Source organism: Patiria miniata, unplaced genomic scaffold (assembly GCF_015706575.1).
Source record: "Patiria miniata isolate m_02_andy unplaced genomic scaffold, ASM1570657v1 HiC_scaffold_8, whole genome shotgun sequence".
NCBI lineage: Eukaryota > Metazoa > Echinodermata > Asteroidea > Valvatida > Asterinidae > Patiria > Patiria miniata.
Genome location: NW_024037075.1, coordinates 10069623 through 10091300, shown reverse-complemented (window position 1 = coordinate 10091300; position 21678 = coordinate 10069623). Strand labels below are relative to the sequence as shown.

The following is a 21678-nucleotide window of genomic DNA, read 5'->3' as shown; positions in this document are numbered from 1 at the left end:
TAAATTTACAAGTCTTCCAGGCATGAAACAACAAGCAAAAAACTACACTGTTTTTAGACTAAGTGTGGCAAAACGACTGTATTTAAGCACTGAGTAACATAACTTACAAAATTTACAGACTGCTGTTATTAATTAAGGGAATAACAGTGTGGGGAGCCGGTCTTCACTGCGGTCACCCCCACACCCGGTCATTATCACGCAGTGAAGACCGGATCCTCACACTGTTATTCCCATTAATAAATACCTTTATAACGAAATAAACAGTTAAAATGCTCCAATTTTGTGACTTTTTCCGGCGATATTTCCAGACTTTTTTGTGTTCATATTCATGGGCCATATTTTAGCTTAACAGAATAACGACGTACACTCAACAGAAACTGCTGCCGTATCGAAACAAATTACAACAATGTTTTCGTATCTTTACCTGATGGAGGAAGCTGAAATCTCGTTTACACATTCCTTGTGTCCGGAATTACAAAAGGTAAATATGTCGGTGGGTGAAGTGTTTCAAAGAAAATAAATCGTAGATCTACGCTTTCGTCGTAAACATCCTCAGTATATACTGCACTGGTGTACGACAAACAATGTACGTTGTCGTTTCAAAATTTCCTTACGCGCGCACAAGTGGGTACGCACGCATCCCTAGCAACTGTGTTGCGTACGCGCGCGTCAGTCTCACGCGATGGGGGTTGAGCGCATGTGCAGTGCTCAATTGTTAAAAGCTACCGCAGGCCTGTTACTATATTTTGACCAATCATTGGCTTGCATGGGGCTGAACAGGGTTTGATCAATGCTGGTTCAGGGGCCATTTATTCGCTTGATCTTTGAAGCCGGTCCATTATCACCGTTAATGACCGGCCACGTGATCGAGTCTCGACCAATCAGAAACCATCAACTCTCGAAGGTATTTATTAAATTCAATTAGTGAATATGAAGTTTTACTGTTCAGTTATATCACACCTGAAATCTATTCTATATGTTGGAAGATCCAACTCAGGATACTTACATGGTGTTGTACAAGTAGACCCGCTGCATGTCATGTTGCCCTCAATGCATTCACTGAGAATAAACCACCCCAAAACAAAAAATGAAAAGGTGCTTATCGTATATTCATATTGTTTTAATATTTCCACTATCACAGCAGTGAAAGTCACACTCATACTTTGTAACTATAACCTGAGATTGTCATTGAGTCACCACTGATCTTTACACCTTAGTCAAAACCTTGATGCATGAGGCAAAAACAAAAAATACATCCATTTCCAATTACATGCCGTTTCAAAAATAGGGTCAGTAAGGTTGGAATTATTTTGTGTGCTGATTCAATGTAATCAAGGTGTAAAGCCTTCATGTAGTCACCACCCATGCATATTTTCAGCTCCATGTATTTCCATTTGCTCTTGGAAAGCTATCAATACTGGTCCCCAAAAATGATAAAAACTTGTCTTAATAAAAGGAAATGATATTCAATTAATAGAGAATTGAAGTCTTGCACACCACTACGCATGCACTGGTGGTGGGAAATTTGGAAAATGTACTATATCACGCCAAGTACGAGTAATTCCAGGAGAAAGTGCAACAATTATGGATTTTGGGTAGTCATTTTGCCACCTTGTTTTTACATGCAAAATTCTAATGATAGCTGTGAGTTTTAACTCAGGGAGCCGAGTTGGTATGTTTCATTGGCCCAATGAATATAGGGTAACAATGATGTAGTGCCTTGAGCATTGCACCAATACTGCTGGATATGTGCGCTTTAATACAAATATGCATTATTATTATTACAAATTCATTGCACTTACCAGGTTCTAAAATAACCATGCAGAATCAAAAGCTCACAGGTGCATGTGTGACCCATGACTTTGAGAAAAATAGTGTCATTTTTGGGGAAAAAAATCTTTGCAAAAATGCCACTGAAAATAGAAGAGAGGGGGATATTCTGTATTTAGTCTATCACTATTGTTTGGGCACAAAAGTGATTATCTGTTGGCATTTTTATTGGTGCCCCAGAAGAGAACGAGCCCCATAATGCTGGTTTTGAGTGAACATTTGACTACTTAAACTAAATTCAACTTGTTAACTCAATTCCTTGTGGCCCGTGATGTGCCTCATGGGCTGATCCAGTAAACAGAATTACTAACATGTTAATCTTGAATCTACATGTATAGCCTATGATTTTCCACAAGGCTATACCCCCACTACATGTGCCTGCTGTGGGGAATGTGCACTACAATTTTATAATTATTTGATTAACCGTCAAAATGGGGCAGGTGTTTTTAATTAAGTGCTGAAGTTATAGCACCTTACTTGTTAATTGGTTTCATCGCTTGATTTAATAGGCTTTCACAACGGCCGTTGTTGGTGGGTAGTGGTTACTGGGTATCACTATCGTCATTGTGGTCTTGGGTATCACAATCAGTTTTCTTGTGAGCATCAAACTACGCAAGGGGGTCATGGGTACCTCCTAATTTTTAATGTTAATGTGCTTTATGTATCCGGTTTGCCCTTAATCTTTGGTATTCCGGTTGAATAAGGTTTATTAAAAAATTGAATCTGTTGCGAGAGACACAACAAACTTATCTCCTGCGTGATTCCTTTTTGTAGTACGAGTATAAGAATCATTCAAATAACTCATGTACATTTCAAGTTAGGGAATTTGAAACACAACCACCCGGCGTTTTAAAGTTCTGTCCACGGATCACAAAAACGGTGTGCGTTCTTTCAGCAAGACGAAAACAATTCACACACATCCCTATGTGATTTGTTGTCGTTTTGCTGAAAGAACACTAACCTTTTTAAGATCCGTTTTTGTGATCTTTGTTTGTGTTCTGATTTGTTGGCTTCTTCTTGTTCTTCCATTCCAAATCTCATGGACTTTGTACATGTTTCACTTATATACATAACTTTTTGCAAAATGTTTGACATTATTATGACATCATCAAAATGTGAATTTTTGAAACACATATGAGGGAATGTGCGAACGTTATGAAACTTGGTGGGTAGGCAGATATTGATAATAGTGTTCAAAATATGATGACGTCATCAATTGATTTTTTTCTAATTGCAAAATTTGACATGAAATGAAATCAGATCGACTTCAAACTAGGCTCAGACCAAGACCCTAAGGTAACATTGTTCCTTAACAGTGATCTAGCCAGGGTGAAATTATAGCGGTTAAGGAAAATCAAATTGCCATGAAAATCGGTGGGTACATTGACTATGTTACTTGTATGCAAAATCCGAAGTGAAGATCACGCATTTGATTTTGTATGAGACTTTTTATATAATTTTTCTACTTGCAAAATTTGAAATTGCATGTAAATGCAATCAGATCGACTTTCAACTTGACACAACTTGTGCCAATATGTTATTTATAATTTGAAAAAAAGCCTGAAATTGTGATACTAAAGGGCTCCCTGAAAGTCTAATTTCAAGAGAACTACAAGTTTGCACAAATTACAGCAAGCCATACTCATTAAATTAAAAACCAACAAAGTGGAAAAGCACTATGTTCTTTCTTGAACAGACTTAGACCTCTAGGTTTCAATTGCTGATCTTAAAAAGCTTGTAGTGCCCTTTCAACTTTTGCCCTATGCAAATTAGTGTGCTCCATCAGTCATCCTCTTGACATATGTGAGGTGAACACCAAACTATTGTCATCGAAATTTTCACATTTTTGTTCTCCATTTCAAACCTGCCGGAAGTATCAGCACTTGTACAGTAGTGTTCCTTTTTAACTGTTCATTATACCAGACCATGCAGTGTTGGTTCTTGAATGATCTCACCTGAGTTGAGGGAGTCTTTTGTACCCAGTATCGCGAGTCAACTCACCTCAAACTCTGTACACGTTCTCCCCCACTTGGATACCACAATGCACGCGCCAGTTCCCACTGGGGGCGGCCAGAGGATGAACTCTAGGGTGGGTTATTGACTTATATTGTTGTTGATTTATTTGTAGCAAACCTCTACAAGATAGTAAAATGTGATCACCAGGGCCCTCGGATAGGGAAGTAGGGAGGAGCAAAGACCAAACAAGTGAAAACTTACCATCTCCTACAGTCCTCGATGACAACGAATCCTGGCTCTACCTCTTGGTTGTTGTACATGCATGGGCACTGGATGTCATCCACACACTCGCCCTTCCACAGCTTGGTGCCTTCGGGGCAGTGGCAGCCCTCCACGCAATGCATTTCACAACCATAATCTTCCTCCTCTATTTCGGGGTTTTCGTAGCATGTATCAGCACAGACCTTCCCGCAGGCTTGGTACTCCATGCCATTTTCACATTGCAAACCTTTTTTTATATTGCAAAGCAGAAATAACTGTCAGGATTGTATTTGATGTGGTTATGGTACGTACTATATTTAGGAGGCTAAAAACATATCCGCTGTCTTACATCCTTTGCTTCCTTCAGAAGCCATGTGTATCAGAAAAAGTAAACAATAAAATCCCACCGCCATGACACTGAATCATGATCTTTTCAACCCTTCAGACGAATCATCAGATATTGTACTTTAAAAGGGTTTTATCGTGGATACCAAGTAGGTGAGAAAAATCACTCTGTGCCTTTTTATTTTGCCTTGCATGAAAATATTTCTACAGGGTATTCAAGTTTCTTTTCAGTTTCAATGTGCTACCTGCATCCCAAGGTTGCAGTTTCAAGACCCAATGTCAAGTACTGATCAATCAATCAACCTAACATAACCAATTCAGAATCTGAGATGCAGTAAACAACAATGACAAATCTTTTGAAAGTTTGAATTAAAAAAAGAAAATTACCGCAGTTGCCATCGGATCGCCAAGGTACTGGCGCATTCAATGAGTTACAAATATCAGCATAATTAGTGATGGCAGTACACAGACACTCGCAATCACCACCACGGTCACAGCCACAGCTATCGAAGACACAGTTGTCGTAGAAGGGTTGAGGGTCCACCTTTAGTGGTAATAATGAAAAAGTAATTCACATAAACCGCAACACATTATTGCAAGGCTGTTGTGGTACTAAGGACTCGTACATAATTATTGATGAGGGGTCTTCAACACTAGGGCAAATTTAAATAATATGGTGCAAATGTTTATGGACACAGGATTGTGGTTTCTTGTACAGTAGTTACTGTTCTTATGATTCTTGATTGGTTCATTTTCTTTAGTTTCTTGTAACTCGCTTTTTCTTCAACCACAATCAGTAGTTCAGAGCACAAGTCACTTGTTTTTTTTTACAGCTTGGCAGTCTGCACTGAACTGACAATCTTGCCACTAACTTCTTACACGCAGGCCAATGCGCACACTGGTTGCTGAGCAACTTGAAAACTCGGTCACGTATACGCTACATGTACATCACACCCCATCACATAATCCAGCTGCACTCACTACAATATTCTCAAGGTAACCCTGACAATCACAATCTAGTTTATATTGTAGATGAGGCTTTGACTCGCCCACTGGCTTCGCAGTGTGTCACTCGCTTCGCGGGTGATCAACTTGTGACTACACACCTGTTCAGCGATGGTATCATGGAGACCAAAGACACTATGGGTACAGCAAAAAGTCCCCATAACTCGGTTATAATTTTCCTAACAATAAAAAACTTCCCCATAACACGGTGACGGCCTGCCCACATACACCACTGAAAAATGCACACACTCACGGACGAACAAGGCAGAAACAGTATGCCATTCGGGTTCGTTGGCAGGGCATAAAAAAAATATGGTCACACACCCCCTTATGGTTTAATCACCAAAGCGCAATAAGTATTCCCCACTTATTCGCTGATCCTTAGGTATGTCTACACATTTAAATGTACTGAATAAGCCTATTCTTATTATACTGATGTTTGGACTAGTTATGTACTTAACAAGGTTTAAAGTTAAGATTGACTGGTTTGGAAAATTTCTTTGGAAAGTTTCTCTGAAAATCCTTTTTGTTTGTCTTAAAATAAAGAACTTGATTTCATTGAGTTTTATATTGCTTTAATTTTAGTTTGTTGTACACAGAATGAGAACAGGTTCATCTTTGGTAGGAAAAATTAAGATTTCTTCAGGATTATTAGTTTTATTAAGTTTTCTGTTCAACCCTCTGAATCCAAGTTGAGTGGTGAGTAATTTTATGGTATTCATACAGTTTTATCTTACTTTTTTGAAACTCTGTGTAACTTGTTTGGATCTCAGTTAGGGGTGTGCATTTACGGGTAGTACAGGAACCGGATACCCTATTGAAAAAAAATACGGGTACCCGGGTACCCGTTAAAGAAACTCAGGCCCCAAATTCAAATCTTGGAAGTTGCTGTTCAGATTGTTTGTAAAGGTCCGAATGATAATACTACCACATCGGTGTGGCAATACGGCTAGATAGGGTGTATACAGTGAGCTCTTAAGCTATGTGGTGGAAACTGCAACTTTTGCAAGCAGCATAAAACTTGAAATTGGTTTTGGTTTTCCATGTATCGTGTTTTTATTGTGAAATTTTCCCACTGATATTCGAAACATTTCTTTTTCATCGACTGACAAGTTACTAAGTAATTTGCAAAGTTGGTTACGGGTACTCGATTCCATAATCTGGAACCGGTTCCTGACATTAACGGTTGGGTACTCGGGAACCCGGTTCTGATGCACAGCCCTAATCTCAGTCCTGAGCTTGTAGCTGCGCTGACTTTGCTTTGCAGTGAAGTTGCCAGCTTCAGTAATTTAGTTTTCATTTGTACAGAGTTTCTTTTCCTTTAACTTAATTCTCTAGAGCAAATGTTTATAAGAAGTTATTGCCAAAAATTCTTGATATTTTCTTTATTTCTCTTGAATACTTGAAGTGTGGTAAGACTACTGAGGGCACTTAGTACCAGATTACACCATGTTCCCATTGGACTTTTCTTCTGCGGTTTCATAGAAACTCACTGTCAACATTCATTTGCGTATTTCTACCAGCCATTCCCACTTGGACTTTTTTAACACCAACGGAACATTTATTCGCTGTGTGTTGCTGGCCAAATGTCACATGTTGCACATGATGTGCACAACAAACTTTTACAACAAAATGTTTAACGGCATGTGGCTGTTCCCACAGGATTCAGCATTTAAAAACTACCATGGCTGCATGCATACATACCACACCCACTTACACCTGTAGTTTAACATCATGGTCATAAGTTGATGTTAGTCCTCAGGCTTCCCCACTAGACTCAATATTGTGATCCTATGGGAAAGTTGAAGTAGTTTTACCAAAAAGGGTCCAAAGGAAACACGGCTTTAGTCTCTGAAGGCCAAAACTTCAGAAATTATTGGTTGAGGTTGTACTGCATCAAAGACTTGTATTGAAACCGGTACTATCAAGACTCCGGTTATACTCCCATGAGGAAGTCTTAATCTACATGTACAAGGTACAAGCTTAACCCTAACTTCCTAGCATCTTTTACTAGGAACTGGACCAAGTCCATCAAAATCCATCAATCACTGTGCGTCCAATACAGAACTGTTCATGACATAATGGAATCAACCACTGATGCACTGGTTGACATTCATGGACTTGCTACACATGGTTTTTATCACAATAGCAGTACAGGAAGCTAGGCAAAATCAATCGGATACCACTAGCACTGCTTCAGGCTATTAGGCCCAAGTCCAACATACTCCATCAATATTTAGTCTTGCAAGGCCTTCTGGACCAAGTCCCCCAAAATCCACCAAAACGGGGGAATGGATTTTGATGGAGTTGGGGTGGTTAGGGTTAAGGTACTATCTAAATTGTGGCCAAAGATAATTGATATGTTGTCAATGTACATGTACCATTGCCAGCCCACCAAGGTCCATGTTCCTTTTCATGCCCTCACTCTGTGGCAACTTTAATGCCTCTCTGATGTTCTCAGTCAGTGTGGCACAGTGCAGCACAAAAGCCCTGGCCACAGCTCATTCTGATCAGTTATTGTTTTGGCAGTATCGCTATGTAAATTGAGGCCCTCCACTAATTTGCATAAATTGTAAATAGTCGCCATGTAATATATTTATTCCCATCTATAGGTACTTTTTTTTTTTAAATATGTTTTTTGAAAAGTACATTTTGGGGATTCTACTTACCGGTACCTACTTACTTAGATAACATGTTTTAAAGCATAACGACTGGATAATAATAAGAATATATGAAAGATCCAAAGTGACTTCACCCTAAAGATGCGCTCATTGACCTTTTCCCAGATATTTTCAATTAGTCTTGCCAAATGTAAGTATTGACAAGCTTCAAATTCACAAAGTTACTTACTGGCATAGTTACCCTAATATAACAAAATGGAAAATCATGCGAACAATGATAAAATCACCATATTCAGAGCTCCCAACATTCAGATTTCAGAAATAGTAATTTTTATTGAGCCAGTATTTATAGTTCGGCGCGTCAACATTTAAACACAAAGGTTGTCAAATCCTGTCACAACAATATCAAGTAATTCCCACAGAGTGTAACCCATTTCATTAAGTTCTTGTAAATGCTAAACCAACTACATAACAATACTTAAGGGCAAGAGGGAGACTAGAACATATAAATGCTGGGTTAACAGTCATGGAAGTCAGATAAAACGGGGTTGGACTCATGTTTATACTCACCTAGGTTTCCAAGAAGTGAAGTAAATTTCTGTTGTACAAATTGATTACAGGTCCCTGGAGTGTCAGTCACTCATAAATTTGGAACAGTATCTTGAATTCAAAGGGCTAGCACTTTGCTTGTCAGAGTCTGCAGGAGCTTTACATTTAGCTTTCTTCACGTGTGCAGATCTGTGTATGTTGCACTTTTGCATTTTTTGAGCAACTGAGTACATTGTTCTTGATCAAAGCATCTGCTTTCTGCGGCTGACATAAATTGCTTCTTGACAAGCAAGTCACTCAAAGTTTCTGTACTCATGCTGGCCCTAAATTCAGTTTTGGTTTTTGTGACATAGCTGAACACCCGCTCACAATCAGCATTACTATGGAACACAACCAGAATAGCTTTGACCAAACTAGTGAGTAGAGGATACTTGAGATTCCAGTTTCCATCTTTGAGCTGCCCTATTAGGTGCCACTGCTTGAGCACCCTTGTACAGCTGATTATTTCACTGGAGAAGTCATCAACTTGAAACTGCATAAACTCATCCTGTAGATTGTCCACTTTATCAGGAGTATTGAGTTTTAGACACGTGAATTTCTTGGCAAAGTATTTGACAGAGTCAAAGTGATACTCTCTCTCTTGGAGACATCAGCTAACTGGGCATTGATCAACATTGGGTATGAGTAGGGAAATTTAGCAACCATGTACTCAACTGCTTTGCAGAAGAATCCCTTGAGATGACAGTAGAAGCTTTCCTTGTAAAATTTTTTCAGCTTCCAAAACCTCTCTTGTTTCGCTGCCAATGAAGATTTCTGCATTGTCCCTCTGGTGCTTGGACTTGTGGTAAGGAAGGTGGTGCAATTCGGCTCGGTATTTCTTGATGGAACTTGGTTTCAAAAACCTTGTGAATAATGTTTTCAGCTGATCTAGAAATGTCTGATGAAGCACATGGATACAAGGTTCATCTTTCTGAAGGATAACATTGGCTTTGTCAAATATTGGGAGGGTATATTTAAGGAACATGCAATAAGCCTTGGTCTGTGGGTCACTCAAAAGTTTGACCACCCTTTCTGGCCTTGTGAGTGGCTTCACTAGTTCCTGTTTTTGCTTTGACTGGAGCGGACTTGAAATGCTTGAAGTCTTTTTGCTGCTGGATGTGTGGGTGGTAGTACTTTTTCTCTCAGCTGTTGGCTTTTGTTTGAACAGGTGATCACTCAGATTAAACTGGTACCACCATGATCACTGGAAGTCTTTGCCTTCTTGGGTGGGGGTGGGGGGTCATTGGTACTGGACTCTTTCTTCTTGCCTCCACTGGTACCACCACGATCACTGGAAGTCTTTGCCTTCTTGGGTGGGGGTGGGAGGTCACAGGCACTGGACCCTTTTCTTTTTCTTCACTGCCAGGACATGAAGGACGTCCACCATCACTGGACTTCTTAGACTGGGAGACTGAGCTAGCATGTGTAGGTTTTTTTGGGGGGGCAGTTCCTTCTGGAAGTATTCAAGTAGGGCAGGCCACTGTATCAGAAGTCTGTTGATGCATAACCCCAAAGAAAGCCACCTGGTGCTCACATGTTTAATAATCTTGGCAACAACAACACCATGTAGATCTTGGAATTTCTTCAGGGTGTGCTTCCATTTGCTGCTCTTATCCAAGTAAAAATATATGTCTAAAAACAACTCTTCCACATTGAATGGTAGTGTTTTGCCAGCCTTCTCAGCTGCAAGATGCATGGGGTGACACGCACATCCCAAAATGTACATCTCTGGATTTGCTTTCTTCAAATGGGAAGCCAAGCCGGACTGCTTTCCCTGCATCACACTGGCGTTATCAGCTCCGAATGATACACAGCTTGTCCATTTTATATTTCGCCTGGAAATATCTTGATCGAGAGCCTCAAATATCTTCAAGGCAATGGATTGATGGCATTGGACCGTACACAGGAGAACTGTTAAAACTAGGCCAAGACTGTTGTCGAAATATTTGACCAGTAATGGGTAGAGTTTCACATCTTCAATGTCATTGCTTCCATCAGTTGCCATACTGTATGGTTGGGCACAAAGAGGTGAAGTGATATCTTGTTGTACATCATTAAATAACAGCGCACTATGGATCTTGTTTTTGTTTGTCCACACTGATACTGTTTGGCAATTTTGCTATCAGGAAACATCTTCCTGAATAATGGGCCAGCATGATCAGAAGCAGCGATGGATAGGTTGTGTTCAATAAGAAAATCAATAAATTCCCCAGCATCTATTACCGATGTGTCCAAGCTGAAGCTGCTGAAAGTGGTGAGTTTCGGTGTGTTCTTAACATTTTCCGCTGCCCGAGCATGTTTATCCGTTGCGATGTGCTTCTGGCAATCATTTCGGCCGGCGTGACTCACACAAAAATCCATGTTGCACAACGTACAAAAAGTAAAATAATCTGAACGTTTACTGCACGTTACACACGCCCATTCATCACCGTACTTCTTCAAAAATCTCTGCCGTGGCTTCAGCTGTATTTTAGATTGTTTGGTAGACATGTTTTCAAAATAAATCCAAAATCCACTGACTATTAAAAACAACTCGATGACACGAAGCATTCCACGGTATGAACCGAAACCAAGATGACTGGCGTATACAACTCGACCACGAGACAACTTGACCCGTGTGACAACTCGACTGTCACCGCGCCACCATAACCCTGCAGCCCACGCCGCGATATGTACCTGCATGGCGCCCATCGTGCATGCCGCGCCGTGCATGTCGAGTTGACTCGTTCACGAAAGCATGCCTGCGCAGATTGTCACTGTGCACTTAGTTTCATAGACTGGCTACCAGTCCTTCGGACGTTATAAGCTAACTCCTCACGAGAATATAAGGCGGGAATGGCGCTTTTTTTAAATGAATAATTTTTTGAAAACAATATCGTCAAAAATCGTACATTTGAAGAATGAAATAGTGAAAGCGTAAAATGGGTGAAAACTCGTAAAAAGTACACCAAAATCGTTCATGTTGGGAGCTCTGCATATTTAGCCCAGAAAACCAAAAAATGGGGGAAAAATAGGTGTCCGTAAATTGGCCTAAAAATTAGGCGAATGTTTGCCTATAACATGGGGGACTTGAACAATTGAAAGAAATTCCCCAAAATAAGAGATTATGGTTATTTATAATAGGTCAATATCAAAATTTTCTTACAGGTAAATTTGGCGATTTCATTGAACATGTAATAATTTAAAAAAATTACTGGAAGAGTGTCTGATAATATCCTGATGTTTATGAGGCTTACCAAATCATGACAAGGCTCAAAGACAGATTTCAGGATGATGCTGCAAGCAAACTGTGCCCAGTCACGTCGCTCAGGATTCAAATCACAAGGGTGGACCGGAGGCGGGGGTAGAGGGCAGCTCTCGATAGTCTTCCAGCTGTGGCCAAAGGCATTAGCCGTGGCCTCCAACTCGCCAGTCGGGGTTCGGAAGTCATTTTGGGCATTGTCATCAAAATCACCGCACAGGCCACAGACACGGCCTTTGAAGGTGCCGTCTACAGTGACGTATATGGACGTGCCATAATCCCATATCACTGTGATCCCTGCAGGTGTTAAAACATATTGAGGTTGTTGTAGTGAAAATACCATTACCGTAATTTTCAAAATATAAGCCGTGGCTTATACGTTGAATTTGCCCATGAAAATGTTTACTGCGGCTTATACACAGGGCGGCTTATACGCCGAGCCTTGAAGAATAAAAATAAGATTCACATGTGTATTTAATGTACTGGTATAAGAAGAGATGTGTTGCTGAAATGAATTATCAATTAAGAAAGTCATTAACAAACCGAAACCACGTCCCACGTAAAGGTACCGAGCGGTAAAAAGTATGGTGAAAGCTGTCTTCGATGCTTGCGACCAGCTGTACATGATACTAGTACAGCTGCATGCCATGCAGCATGCTTTCCCCCAGTGGATCACACCATTTGTGGTAATAAAGGGGTGTACTTTCTTGGGAACAATAATTACCGATATTTCCACTGTTTAAAAAAAAGAAAAAAAACAAGTAATACTTTTTATTGTGTTCGAAACATTTCTTTATTAGATAATCAGTTGTTCAACATCACAATATATACATATTTTTTTTTAAATGTATTCAAGAAAAGATGTAAAACTCAAAACAGGGACTAAATCACCCCTTACAAAATTAATGGAGTCGTCCATAATAATGTCCGTAATGTTTTGACTATTTTAGAAGAAAGTTACAATCGAAACTTGAATTTTTAACGTTACTACTCATTAGTAATCACAAAAATTTGATAAGTTTTGAGGTAAAAACGGACATGTTTATTCTTAGGACAAAACAAATCAGCATCTGTTGCCGCAAAGCAAGACTTGTAGCGCTCCAGTCAAACTACACACGGTGGGTTGCATACTCTCTCATGTGCTGCGGGAAAATGTTGTTATTTGCCGGCACGCGGCGCATGCTGCCGGGCCATGCACTAACTTTTAAGGCCGGGGACCAGGCGGGACAGCCAGCAGCAATTCTTGGTGTTTATTTCTCATCATCAATTTCCATATTTGATGATGAGATCAATTGTAAATGATTTGATATAACTTTTGTGGCCCTTTTATAGCTTCTGTAGTGTAAATGGAACTGGTTCAGAGCATTTTGACTAGAATTTAGAGGCCTTTTCAAAATTGAAACCGCAGCGGTCGGTGCAGCTTATACGCCGACTTCAAATCTTAATTTGCAGATTTTTGCGTGCTGCAGCTTATATTCCGAAAATTTTGGTAGTTTTTCTTATACAGTTACAACTGTTTACCTCTAAGCACACTTACAAGCTTGCAAAGGAGAATTCTTCCCCATTAGTAAAGGTGTTTTTTTTAGCTTGTTACAACCGTGATGATTGTATATCGTTTGCCTTCAGTACAGGTGCCATGTGGGTATTATATGCCCCCTCACAATACAACATGAGAAAGACAATATAATGTTAAAGGAAGAAAGAGCTTCAAGGCCAAAATTGTAATTTGAGTTTATAATAAACTTTGATAATGAAAAATACCGGAATGGGACTAGATCTAGTCAAAAATACTGGAGTCTGCTCTTCCAATGAACAATCTGGAGTGGGCCCATACTTAAGTTCTGTTCATAATTACGGTGGTTGACAATAAGATTTGGCAGGACTCTGTTTGGTGTAGCGGTACTTTCCTCACCTTCAACCGCTGTGACCTGGGTTCCATTTTGAATTTGTAGTCCCTACCTGATCCAGAATATTCTTCTGGGGTTTTCATACCACCTCTAAATCTGTAATTTCTTCTGATTGTCTAGGTTTCTTCAGGCTTGCGAGCTACAGTGCCTGTGGAGTTTTTGATATCACTATATATCAATAAATAAAATAATACTCACCATGCCTGGTATTGATGATGAGAAAGATGCCTGACCGTACAAAGCGGTACTGGGCCTGTGTGGGTGCAGGTGGTGCAGGGGTAATGACAATATCTGAGCCCCTCACCATGGATATTTGCACATCCAGCAGGGTGAACAGGATGGACTTGGTACAGGTCACCCTTCCCAGACCACAGGGAACATTCTCCACGACTACAGTGAAGATACTGGTACTACCATCCTGGCCACAGCCATCCGTTGTTAAGACGTACCTACAATCACCTAGGAAACCATATGTGACAGGATTCCACGGAATGAGACTTAACAACACATTCTCACTTATTAGGTTAAGATGTGCAGGAGAAAGCACAGAATTTTCATGTCAATAAATCACTGACTTTAACATCTTCATTTAAACAGATTCTACTTTTGGGCAATTCCTTCAATTCGGACGTACATGTCAGACACATTAATGAGCTTCTGTTGGTAGTGTGAACGTGATACATTACTAATGTGTGATATCTAATGAAGAAAAAACAATTACAAGCCAAACAAATGCACTACCACCTTTATGACCTTGTAAAAATATGTTGTCGGAGGTACAAAAAAAGAGCTTGAATTTACGGAATTGCCTGTTTGTGAAAAGATTGACTGTTCCTATTCAAGTCACAGTTTTCTAACTTGAGACTTGACTTAACTTGAGAAAAAAAGACTGCAGACTTGAATTGACCTGAAAAATAATGACTTAACTTGACAGTTTTGACTTGAAAAAAAAAAAGACTAGCGACTTGACTTGGTTAAATTTGAATTGCTGGCAGTATCACTTTTGTTGAAATAAACACAAACTTTTGGGCGTATGCAAAAATCAGTTGAAGAGAAAGCCAAGGACCTAATGCACATGTAGCAGCTAGGCATCCAGTGCAAGTATGTTCATGGGGATCGTAGAGGTGGTGTTTGTGTGGTGCATGCCAGTTTATGCCCTGGAGTTAAGTGTCATTGGTTACAGTTGCATTACAAGGCACCACACTACCGTGCTCCACATATTGATCAGTGTTTAGAAGAATGGAAGAAGCGTCATCATCTTAAAATGACTGGAAAACAACTACTTTCGTCATTCCATGATATAAATTGAATGTTGCAACAATTCTTCATATTCGATGAAAATGATTGGCAAATCAAAGTCTACTGTCCTTCAAAATTCAACATGATTGAATTAAGTTTGTAGATATTCAATCAAAACATATTTTCAGACTATTTTAAATGCAAATAAGAAGTTTGTAACAGCAACTCTGCAAAATGTTAATTTTTTAAATTCTCCCTACAAGATGCATGCTTAATAAACCCCATTGCACACACATACACATAGACTAGTTCCCGTCTCTGCTGCTATAGACTAAATACAACAGTAGAGATGGGAATCAGAATAATGTACACATTGTATTCAGATATTGCAAACTAAGACTTGTATCATCAGTAAAGGGTGTTGGAGAAAGGGTACATGTGACATGTAAATTATGATGCAATATGTTCAGATGGACTTGAAAATATTTACTTTAGACTTGTGACATGTTTTGGAAAAAAGTTACTTACGACTTAAATTCACTTGTGAAAAAAAAATGACTTGGTACAACACTGTTAGCAGGAGGTCATGGGTTTCAGTCTTACCCGTGCCAACTTGTGATTTTTGTTCCCCAAAGACAGTAGTACACAGTGCTTAAAATGTTACGTGGGTGGAGGGTGAAACCCTTTTATTGCTTAAACACGTCTTTGAACCATATTACGACACAAGCATTTGTTAAAAGCTTACCCTGAAACTCGTACAGCCGACCATCATATGTCATGTAATGGGGGTCTCCGTATCCTCGACATGTAGCTGAGTGAAAACAGATTGATTAAAGTAAAAATCAGATATTTGACAAGGCCCAATTTCATAACCTGGCTTACTGAAAGCGAAACATCCCTTTTAAATATAGTAAACAATAGCAAATTGAGCACTAAATGGTTTGCGTATTACATGGCTTTGTAAGGAATATGCTTTTGCACAACGCGTACATCCTGTAAATAAGGATTCTGTGCTTATAAGACATACCATTTCACAATTTTTGCTACAATATTGCATGCAATTATTGATGGAATGAAACTGGCTGTGTATGTCAGAACCATGATGCTGGAACATACCACCAACCATTTTCCTAGCAAATTACAGTTTACAAAAGAAAGAGGATTCATGCAACTGCAAATTTTGTCAGACTGCACTATGCAAAGTAATGTTAATAAATTCACTAACCTGGGCATACGGTGTTGCCACATATTATCGTACCATGGTAACATAAACTGAAGAAAGAAAAATACAGTTGAATCAGGCATAAGCTATTCTTTTATTGGCAATTTTACATGTAACAATATTTGAATAAAGGCCTAGACTGGTCTAAATACAAATATGTCCTTAGTTGTTGTTCCAATTTGAATCCAGCACAGGGGAGTCAGGTTGGCGTAGCGGTACTTTCCTCGCCTTCCACCGCTGTGACCCGGGTTTGAATCCCACCTGGGCCAGTATGTGGATTGGGTTTTCAGCCCCTGCCTGATTCCGTGGGTTTTCCCCAGAATATTCTGCTGGCTTTTCCTCCCACCTCTAAAACTGTAACTTCTTCTCATTGTCTTCTCTTCACAGGTTTCTTCAGGCTTGCGAGCTACAGTGCCTAGGGCACTTTTGAAAAATCCTTGGTTTCATTACTAGACATGATTAATAATAATAATAATAATAATGTGGCTGTAAAATTGTTCTTCTTAATGCACGCTTTTTGGGTTGTTGTAAAACAAGCAACAAAACTTATAAAACTGATAAAATGAAATGGGAAATTGCAAAACTGGAATAGTGGGTCACTATTCCATAACGACAACAAATTCACATTTCATGTCATATGTCCATAGTTTTTAGGTGCGCACTCTTGAATTTTTTCTTTCAGGGGGGGGGGGGAGGGACACCACACAAAGTGTATTTTATTAATCTTTATCAATCACTGGGATATCACAAAACAAAACAATATTTTTGGAAGACATACCATGGTGCTGTGTGTAATTAACAATAATTAGTTGTTACCACTGATTGCAGTCATTATAGAAAGTGTCTAGGTGGTTGTAGCTTCGCCCATTGAAGTAGCAGGGACAGTCAGTCTCTGGCATACACTGGTCGTCGGCGGTGCGGACGGTACCAGTCGGGCAGCCACAGCCCGGGGTGCAATCGGTCTCACTGCAGGCCAGGTGCAGGCTTTGGCATTCACGCTGGCACTCAACACACTCAATGTACTCCTGGCTTCCCGTGCATTCATCACCAGCGGCTACAATTATTGTATCAAATATGTTTTGTTTGGTGAGAAAATGAGGACATATGTCCAACAGATGTTATTAAATGGTCAAATAACTTGAAAATGGTCAAATAACTTTTTCTGCACAATGATTTATGCCAATTATATCAGTTATCATTTTTTTCCGGCCTTTTTGGTCCCCCCCACCCATTTGTTCAACCCTCACCAAGAGTGGCCTTTTGTACACCCTTGTAATGGACGCCCTACAAAAAAACAAGACAAGTTATAGAACCTAATTTCCATTAGGTTGTACAAGCTTATAAATCAGCTTATGCAAGTTAATGAATGTTATGCATAATGAAGGGCAAAACCCCATATTGAAATGAATAGTTAGCTACTTACCAGTGCAAATGTCCTCAGTACACTCAACAACACCATTTTTGCAGGTGCTGCAAACAAAATCAGTGCAGAAAAATGTTTGTACTGAGCAATGTTTAGTACAGGTCAGCCTCGCAAGTAATTACAAATCATAGCATGCAATACTCAAGTAGTTTCCTGGAATTGTATTCCCTTTGGTATACATTTACTGTCATTCTTGTTCCTTTCTGATATCTCCAAAGAATTGTCAGGTTCTCTTTTTGTTCATTTATTTCAACATTTCATTTTGCAGAAAATAAAGCTTCAGGATATAAATCAGAGTGTTTTGTCATGTAAATGTCTGGTGACATGCACTGAAAATACAGGTTTATATCACTAAGACAAACCAGCAGGCATACATTTAATCCTATCAGCCATTTCTTCTTTTATTTCATTCGACTTGGCACAACATGGCAAAATAGATATGTATAGAGAGCAGACCATTGCTTGTATGGAACATGACAAGACTTTTGTGCTTCAAATGTACCCACCATTTGTTGCAAATACTCTTCCATGATGTCCCAGGCTCGTAAAGACGTCCCTTGAAATGACATGGGCATTCTGGTATGGGAACACACTTGTCTAATCTTTCGCTGAATACCTTTGGTGAGTGCATAAAACAATTGTATGGATCTGAGATAATTATGCACACAACAGATACACTCATTAAAAAAAAAGTGCTACAATAGCCATAAAACATATAGACTTCACTCACTGACAAATGCAAAGTGATTTTGTGACATCAATGGCAAACATTTGCACTTCCAAGTATAACACAGCCTTTCAAGGTGTTGGCTGAACAGCGTGATGAGCAAAATTGACATCATAAGCAAATCCTGTCAAGAGTTCATAGAAGAGCTTCAACCTTTTCAACTTTTGCAAATTGGCAGCAATAACATTTGCCGCTAACATCACACAGTTTAGACACACTGGCATTTGAAGTGAAGGAGACACCTCTGTAGACCTTTTGCATAATTGCAGTCATCTTAAGCAGTATTTTGTTTCACAGTGATACGGCTAAGCACACCTTTTGGTGCATTTGTTGTCTCAGCACAACATTGCTATAATGAGCATGATGGATCCACAAAAGATTGTTGGGTATAGCGGTCATTGGCTGCCACCAGCCACCGCCAGACACTCTTAGCTCTACTTTCCCTCCTAATCACTGAGGAGATGATTCCAGGATATCTCTGATCAAAGCCCATAGTGGGCTAAACATCAATTTTCATTGACTGATAAATTGGAGGAAAATTTAAGCAATGTACATAAATGTAAAGAAAATTTGCCAACATGGTCTGTACTGGGCAGTGTCAGTGCGCATAAACTGTATGGTGACCCGCCATTGAATGTGCACAAACCTATGGCAACCATTGGAAACACACTGTGCTTTTGATAAGAATAGGAGCGTTGAAACCTCCAAAATAAAAGTAATAATATAAAACAAAACCAAAAAAAAAGGAAAAAAAAAAAAGAATTACATACAGGTTCACAGAAAGGAATCAAGGTGAGTGAATATTGTTGCTGAAATCCTTTTTTTTTTTTAGATCAAACTCAAATGTTTGTGAGTCATTTTGTTTATGTTCACTATTTGTTAGCAGCATTGTCACCATAGCAGGCCCATTGCTACAGACCAGTTCCCAATACATGTTCTTTTGTAATCATTTTGACCATTATCGTTATTGCAGCAGGCCACCAGTACCAATTCAATGTTGGTTGAATAGTACTCCAAGAACTCTCATTCTTCAGTGTGAATTAGGAAAACTAGAATAAGGCAATAAATATGTGCTTGGCCAGTTTTAAACAAGTACGTTTAAAAACGTGCTTGGGGCCTGGACGCGGATAATGACCTGAGCCAAATCCCATTCAAACATAATTTTCAGTCAAAACGTCAAAAATTAACAAATTTCCAACACTTTTGTTTGACAATTTTGCTTCATGTTTTTTGGAACACCCTTCTTGTCATGTCTATGGCATATATGTGTGTAGTGCTAAATGTCTTCTTATATGGAAATTGGCTGGTGCGCGGTATGTGTGGCACAGAACGCAGCAGTATTTTATCAGCGGTTATAAAAGCACCCATGCGACGGGCTCTCAACCAATAGGAATGTCTGATAAAAAATTGACAATACAGAATGCATTTTCCGGAAAATTGGAAATGTAATATAATGTAATTGAACACAAATTCTGGAGCCAGAAGTGATGCCCAATATAACATATTGTTTAGTATAGTGGTGTCAATTATAGTGGCATTCTATTGCACTGATTTGAAATGACAAACAAACACCCACAATGCTGACTGCAAACTGTCTATACAAGAATGGGTTTCATACCATATCATTGGGGCATTGGCAGCCCTGGACACACTGTTCTTGGCAGTCATCTCTATTCCCCAGATCTCGACAAGACACCTTGCACATGGAGCCACACTCCTTGTACACCTTTCCGCCCTCACATGCAATGGCTGTTAAAAATATTTTAGGTTTACAAGTTAATTCAGATATTTTTGAATGGTCCATTTATACTATCAACTTAATTTGACTGTGTCTTTGTTAGGTTTTTGATTGTTATTATAATAATAACTGATACAATATTGAAGGGATGGAAATATACACATGGCTAATCAGTTTCCAAAGCTGTGGTGTTAAATATTGATGTGCTCATCATACCTGCTCACAGTACAATTAATTCAATAAGAGGACTCCCATAATGGACAGAGCGCATGCCTGCAGGACTAGAGCCTGGGGGGGGAGGGTACTGGTATTGATGTGCTCATCATACCTGCTCACAGTACAATTAATTCAATAAGAGGACTCCCCTAATGGACAGAGCGCATGCGTGCAGGACTAGAGGGGGTACTGGTGTTGAGTATCAGAGAAAGCCATTTTTGATCGCGCACGTGGTGGTGGTGTATTTTTTTTTTGATGCCGACTTATACGGAGGAATAGTTGTGATTTTGAGGAAATGGGACCGAAAGTAACACGCCGACTTAGGCAAAATGGCGGCTTACAAAGGCCAACTTAGAAATGAAAATTTCAATGGAACTGCATTAGAGACAATCGGGACTTTTGTCAGACAGCCAATTTAAGCGATATGACGAGTTATACAATGTCGACTTGGCCGGAGTTTACTGTATTTCACACCACAAGTTTTTTACAGTTAATAACTTACAACAAAGATCTGGGCTTCTCCAGTCAATACCAACACCCATTTTGGCGCACTCTCGAGAGTATGCAGCAAAGGCCAGGCACTCAGTCCCTTTATAGTAAGGGGCCTTGCAACGGACGTCCCTGCACATCTCCAGGTAGGCCTTGGGGTCAACTTTAAGGCCACATTCTTTGAACGGCTCTGTTGTCAATTGACTGCAGGTGTTTTCAGCTTCGTCTCTGCGGCTGTTTTCCTTTTCACAGTAGTCCAAAGTCTCCTCAATCAGGGCATTTGTGCATTGGGAGTCTGACTTCCACCAGGGAGCAAAGAGGTGCGATACCCTCACAACAAATCCAGTGGGTAGTTGGTAATCATCGGCAGTTATTCTGTTGAAGGTTCCACAAAGACCTTCCACCTTTGTGAAGAGCAGATTCATATCATTACTTCAGACTTAAGAATGTGATAACATTCTGTCTAATAAAACAGAATTCACTTATCATTAAAGCTATAGTCCATCATTTGCAGCTATCCGAAAAGTAACTGGCGTAATTACTGTTGAAAAACAAACTTGGTTGAAAGATAGTAAGGGAACTAAACGCCCTGTGAAATTATTCCTTCTGGGAAGCTGTCATTTTGAAGAAATCAACGAAAGAAGGCATTCCCAATGGTGATTCTTAAGAAGCACCGTAGGAAAATTTAAATTAGTAGTTCGTTTTGTTATTCGGCGCAGTGCACGCAAGCATTTGAACGACGCACCCGCGCGCGGTTGTTATAATTCGTCGGATCAGTGCGCGACGCCGGGTATAGCTGCAATTCAAAACAATTCAAAACATGATTCAGTAACTTTTGATTTGAAATTGAGATCCTAGAATGCTGCTTTT

At 39.6% G+C, this 21678-nt stretch overlaps 1 protein-coding gene across 1 annotated transcript in view; it reads right to left on the bottom strand.

Moving 5' to 3' along the window:
• Nucleotides 1-21678, bottom strand: part of LOC119719716 (mucin-2-like) — a 117227-nt gene that overhangs the window by 52327 nt on the left and 43222 nt on the right. The window contains exons 12-23 of the mRNA XM_038189215.1: nt 20822-21212; nt 19984-20114; nt 18145-18254; nt 17639-17685; nt 17032-17269; nt 16219-16265; nt 15739-15804; nt 13953-14213; nt 11843-12144; nt 4780-4936; nt 4048-4294; nt 1007-1059 (exon numbers count right to left, since the gene is read on the bottom strand). Of these exons, the coding sequence (XP_038045143.1) occupies nt 1007-1059; nt 4048-4294; nt 4780-4936; nt 11843-12144; nt 13953-14213; nt 15739-15804; nt 16219-16265; nt 17032-17269; nt 17639-17685; nt 18145-18254; nt 19984-20114; nt 20822-21212 (2050 nt within the window). The remainder of the gene's footprint in view (nt 1-1006; nt 1060-4047; nt 4295-4779; nt 4937-11842; nt 12145-13952; nt 14214-15738; nt 15805-16218; nt 16266-17031; nt 17270-17638; nt 17686-18144; nt 18255-19983; nt 20115-20821; nt 21213-21678) is intronic.